The 6000-nt window shown below is 39.8% G+C and overlaps 1 protein-coding gene across 1 annotated transcript in view; it reads right to left on the bottom strand.

Moving 5' to 3' along the window:
* Window positions 1-2292: 2292 nt before the first annotated feature.
* adgra3 (adhesion G protein-coupled receptor A3) overlaps window positions 2293-6000 on the bottom strand; it is a 77963-nt gene continuing 74255 nt past the window's right edge. The window contains exon 19 of the mRNA XM_073836821.1: window positions 2293-4332. Within this exon, the coding sequence (XP_073692922.1) occupies window positions 2889-4332 (1444 nt within the window). The 3' untranslated portion in view covers window positions 2293-2888. The remainder of the gene's footprint in view (window positions 4333-6000) is intronic.

Raw genomic sequence — 6000 nt, 5'->3', positions numbered from 1 at the left:
CAAAATAAGCTCCTAATTACTCCAAACCACAAGGCATAGAGAAAACTCTCCTTTGAACTCAGATGAGATGAAGTGGGCTGAATAAAGAGATTTTGTATTATTTTCTGCAACTAGACACAATCTTCTGTACTACACGAAAACACATTCAAATAGAAGACATTCAGCCAACATATAGTCGAAGGGCAGCATGTCTTGCATCCTAAAATGTTAATTAGTACTGAGCTGAGTAAGATGTTTCACATAAAAGATGTTTACATACAGTCCTCAAGGGAAAATAATAGTTGGATTTATAAAACTGACCCCCCCCGTTCAGAAGTTTGCATCCCCTTGATTTTTAATACTGTTGTTACCTGAATGATCCACAGCTGTGTTTTAGTTTTTTTGTTTTTTTACATTCTAAAAATGCTGGGTTGTTTTAACCCAACGTTGGGTTATTATGGTTAAAATTACACATTTGTGTGTTTAATTACCTGACACAGTTTTTGTGTTAAAATGGTTTACACATCTGTTGTGTTAAATTCAACACTACATGTGTTGTCCCTGAGCACACTCACGACGTGTGTTAAAATTCTACACAACGTGTCATTTTTACCACCTCTCTTTTTGCAGTGTTCGTAGACTGACTGATGCAGCCAAGTGGGAAACGATATGCATATGTAGTATTGGTATTTTCTCAAATTTTGCACAAAATTCTTTCAGGAACTATTTTTACAAACTGTACCATTTGGATCAAAAATCATAAAATAAGCTCCCGATTACTCCAAACCACAAGGCCTAGAGAAAACTCTCAGATGAACTCTCCTTTAAACTCAGAGATGAGAATGTGGGCTGTGTAAAGATATTTTATCATTTGTTAGCCACAATTATGTAAAAACTCAGAAAGTCAGCAAACATATATTCAAGGGGAAGCATGTCATGCATCTTCACATACAAATTGCGCTTAAGGACACATTGTAGCCATTTTCTCAATTTTTGCACATAAACAATAAAACATGAAGCTCTCAAATGTAGGGTTCTGAACTCATCTTTAAACTCAGAGATGAGATCAAGTGGGCTGTGTGAAGAGATTTTTTATTATTTGACTGCCGCAACTGAACACAATCTTGTTAACCATGTGAAAACACATTGCATATGTTGAAACTACAGTTGAAGTCAAAAGTTTACACCCCCTTTCAGAAACTGCAAAATGTCATTTTATCAAAATAAGAGGGATCATACATAATGCATGTTATTGTTTATTTAGTACTGCCCTGAAAAAGATATTTCACATAAAAGATGTTTACATATAGTCCACAAGAGACAATAATAGTTAATAGTATAAAAATGACCCTGTTCAAAAGTTTACATACTTCACCAAAGTTTAAGATTCTTCATTCTGTGTTGTTACCTGAATGATCCACAGCTGTGTTTTTTTGTTGAGTGATAGTTGTTCTTGAGTCCCTTGTTTGTCCTGAACAGTTAAACTGTCTGCTGTTCTTCAGAAAAAAATCCTTCAGGTCCCACAGATTCTTTGGCTTTTCATCATTTTTGTGTATTTGAACCCTTTCCAACAATGACTGTATGATTTTGAGAACCATCTTTTCACACTGAGGACAACTGAGGGACTCATATGCAACTATTACAGAAGGTTCAAACGCTCACTGATGCTCCAGAAGGAAAAAAAACATATTAAGAGCCGGGGGTGAAAACTTTTGGAATTTAAAGATCATTGTAAATTGAACTTATTTTGTCTTCTGGGAAACATGTAACTTATCTTACATATCTTATGTAGCCTTTGAAGGTAAGGACTAAATGAAAAAAAAAAAAAATGATATTTAGACAAAATAAGAAAAATGTACACATCTGCATTCTGTTTAAAAGATTACACCCCTTGTTCCTAATGCATGTTTTTTTTTTCTTCTGAAGCATCAGTGAGTGTTTGAACCTTCTGTAATAGTTGCATATGGGTCCCTCAGTTGTCCTCAGTGTGAAAAGATGGATTTTTTAATGGAAAAAGGGTTCAAATACACAAATGAAGAAAAAACAGAGAATTTGTGGGACCTGAAGGATTTTACTGAAGAACAGCAGACAGTTTAACTGTTCAGGACAAACAAGGGACTCATGAACAACTATCACTAAACAAAAACACAGCTGTGGATCATTCGGGTAACAACACAGTATTAAGAATCAGGGGGATGTAAACTTTTGAACAGGGTCATTTGTATAAATTCAACTATTATTTTCTCTTGTGGACTATATGTAAACATCTTTTATGTGAAATAACTTTTTCAGGTCAGTATTAATAAACAATAGCATGCATTTTGGTAAAATAAATTAACATTTTGCAATTCTAAAAGGGGGATGTATTTGTAGGTATTCTTTTTACATTTTGCACATAATTCTTTCAGAAACTATTTGAACAAACTTAACCATTTGGATCAAAAATCATAAAATAAGCTCCCACTCACTCCAAACCGCAAAACCTGGATAAAACTCTCAAAAGAACTCTCTTTTGAACTCGAGATGAGATGAAGTGGGCTGCGCAAAGATATTTTTATTTTTCGACGGCCGCAACTGAACACAATCTTGTTTACAATGTGAAAGCACATTCAAATATAAGAGATTCAGCGCACATATACTCAAAGGGCAGCACATCATGCATCTTCACGTACAAAATGTCAGAATGAAATACAAAATGGGCTTAAAAAAAGACCATTTGTAGACCGACCACGACGCAGCCGAGCGGTAAACTATACGCATTTGTAGGTATTTTCTCACATAAACATTAAAAACGCAAATTCTTTCAGGAACTATTTTTACAAACTGTACCAGATCAAAATCATAAAATTAGAGATTCACAGTTACATATAAAAGATTTCCGATTTGTAGTCTCTGAGAAGGGAATCTCGCTACACAGTAGTTTCGTGCTTCCACAAGCCAGTCTTAATGTTCCCAGAACTCTCCACGTTCAGGGGCGACAAATTCTGTAGTCTCTCCGAGTCTTTGGCAGGTCCGTTTTGGCACGCTAGGTTCAACCCGTAAGACTTGGGCTGCACCTCCAGTTCAACAGCGAGGGGCTGTTTTGGACAGTCTCTAGTTTGGCTGGTGACGTCGGTCCCTGATCCGTCCCCTCCTCCGACTAAGGCTCCATTACTCACGCCGTTCCCCACGCTGTTGCTGAGCCCGTGCCCAAAACTGTTACCCAGGCGGACGCCTCCACCCTTGGCGAGGTGGCGCGAGCGACGGGGCAAACTAGTGCTGGCGTCACTGCTGTCCTGTTGAATTTGGCTCTGCTGGCGCTCACGGTAAGCCAAATACGCCGCCCGTCGGCTGTTGCGAGCGTGCAGGCTCTCGTGATGATGGTGGCGCTTGTGCGGGGCGCTTTGCACGCTGCCCTCAACGCTGGTCGGGACGTCGTACGAGTACTCACGCAAAACCGTGAGCCTACTAGCCCGATGCCCTCTCGTACGATTCTTGTGGTGCCGCCCTGAGTGCCCGTTGATGTTCGCATTGCCCGTTCCCGGAAGATTGTTGTTGTTGACCGAACTAGGACGATATTGGACCTCAACAGGTGCGACGTGCATCTTAATCTCATTGTCGACTGAATGCTCAGTCAAGCTGTTGTCCAATAACACCGTCCCATTGGCTGTCGAAGGGGCCGCTTTGCATTGAGCCGCTTCCACTTGCAGATTGGTTAGTTTACAGCCTTGGGTAGAGTTGCGAACACTCGGCGCACTCTTATTAGTGCACGAGGATTCGGCGCTACTTGCCGGACACTTCGCCACCTCGCCGTTTCCCCTCGCCGTCAAGACGGAGCCACTAGTTGCGACAGGCAACAGCAGGGAATCAACTTGCACGGCGTAGTTGCGGCGAACCAAACAACAAGCTCGTGACCAATGGCGCCGCATGTCCTGTCGATTCACGCAGTGGTGCGCCACAAGGAACGCCCCGAGGGCCAAAGCGGTGGCGCCGAAGAGACAAGCGAACACTAAATCTGCCGGATGCTCTTGAGACACCGCAAAAGCACCGAACACCCACAGTGCGACATAAAGAGAAAGAGACCCTGCAACGCCAATGAGTTGGGCTACAAATGTGTGTTCGTTCTCTAAAGCCGACATTGGGATCGGTTCAGCGGCTGAGGATGAGGACTCCAGGTGGGACGGTGTGATTTCGGTCGCTTCGGCCACAGAAAGGTGCTGCTGTTCTTCAGACTGCTCTTTGAGTTCGAAGCGGCGCTCAGGGTGCCGGCGGAGCTGAATGAGAATGCTGAGGAAGTACATGCAGTCCACAAATACGATGAAGGCTGCCGGGCCGTAAAACGCACCGAGGCTGGGTTCCCATGCCATCCAGCAGCTGTGGAAAGACAACAGATGCTTTTTAAAAGTGTGTAGAAATTAAATTTCACCCCATTTGTTTTCTAAATGCATGTTATTGTTCTTAAAGGGATAGTTCACCCAAAAATTTACATTTGACCCCCAGGGAATTCAAAATGTAGGTGACTTTTTCGTTAGTAGAACACAAACAAAGATTTTTGACTCAAACCATTGCAGTCTGTCAGTTATATAATAGCAGTCAATGGTTACCAAATCTTTAAGAGTAAAAAAACCTACACAAACAAAACCAAATTAAACCCTGCGGCTCGTGAAGACACATTAAGGGCCTTAAAACACAAAACGTTCGGTCTGTGCAAAAAACTGAACAGTATTTATATCATTATTTACCTTAAAGATTTGGTAACCATTGACTGCCATTATATGTCTGACAGACTGCAACGGTTTGAGTAAAAAAAAAAAAAAAAAAAACTTTTTTTTGTGTTCTACTGAAGAAACAAAGTCACCTACATCTTGGACGCTTATTGGCAATTATTAATAATGTTGACTATTTTTGTCGTCATATCAGCATCAAAGATCGTACTGATGGCAATAATAATTTCATTAATATTTTTTATTGCTTTATCAGCATCAAAAATTATATTGAATCAGTGTTGTTTTCGTCAACGATGACGATGACGAAATCATTTCGTTGACGCCACTTTTTTCCATGACGATAATGAGACGATGACGAGATAAACATGGCTCGTTGATGACTAAAACATGACGAGACGTGTGTGAGTTTTCGTTGACGAGACGAGAATAGACGAAAATGTTAGTGGGTGGTCCGTCAGACGTTTAAAATGCATGACATTTCCGCTTATTGTGCATGCCAATTAAAACTTAAAAAGTATCTGACGCTATGGCAAGCCGTTTTAGCATTAAATACTCTTTGCTATACTAGTATGGCAAGCCGTTTTAGCATTCCATCCTTGTTTGTCTTTTATGTTCTAAAACATTCCTTCATTATTGTAATTATTGGTGAAAATAGTCGATCCGGAAGCTCACATTGTGTTGAACTATAGATCTGCTATTTTCAGAACTTATAAGTGACACCACCCTACAGCAAAATACTTACTGACCTACATTAATTTGTTTACTTTTTTCCCTTTTTTTTGATTAAAACTAGACTAAAACCTTATTGACTTTTCGTCGACTAAAATTGGACTAAAACTATCACATATAGAAGTGACTAAAATTTGACTAAAACTAAGAAGCATTTTAGTCCAAAAGACTAAGACTAAGACTAAATCTAAGATGGTTGTCAAAAACAACACTGTATTGAATGCAATGATACAAATTACATTGATGATACACTGATCTAACTTCATAAGATCTTCCTGTTTTTACCGTTTACAATAAAATACTGAAGTTGTGCTGGTATGTCGTCATGCTTTAAGAAAGTCTACACATCTAAAACAAGCTGAGAACTGTATTCCTGAGAACTACTTCATTGCGGTTTTGTACTTCAGTAAATCAACATCACATTGTCCTACTTGGCAGCAAGAAAAAACAAAATTAAATCTAAATTGTGCATAAAACATACACAAGAAGAGCGCTGGAACACTCCCATCCCGTTATAAATCACCGCAGATGTCACTCACAGCAGGTCCGCTCTCCTACAAGTAGCTTTTACATCAAGTATACATAA

The sequence above is a fragment of the Garra rufa genome, chromosome 3 (assembly GCF_049309525.1).
Source record: "Garra rufa chromosome 3, GarRuf1.0, whole genome shotgun sequence".
Lineage (NCBI taxonomy): Eukaryota > Metazoa > Chordata > Actinopteri > Cypriniformes > Cyprinidae > Garra > Garra rufa.
Note: the sequence above shows the minus strand (reverse complement) of the source record. Positions and strands in the feature narration are given on the sequence as shown.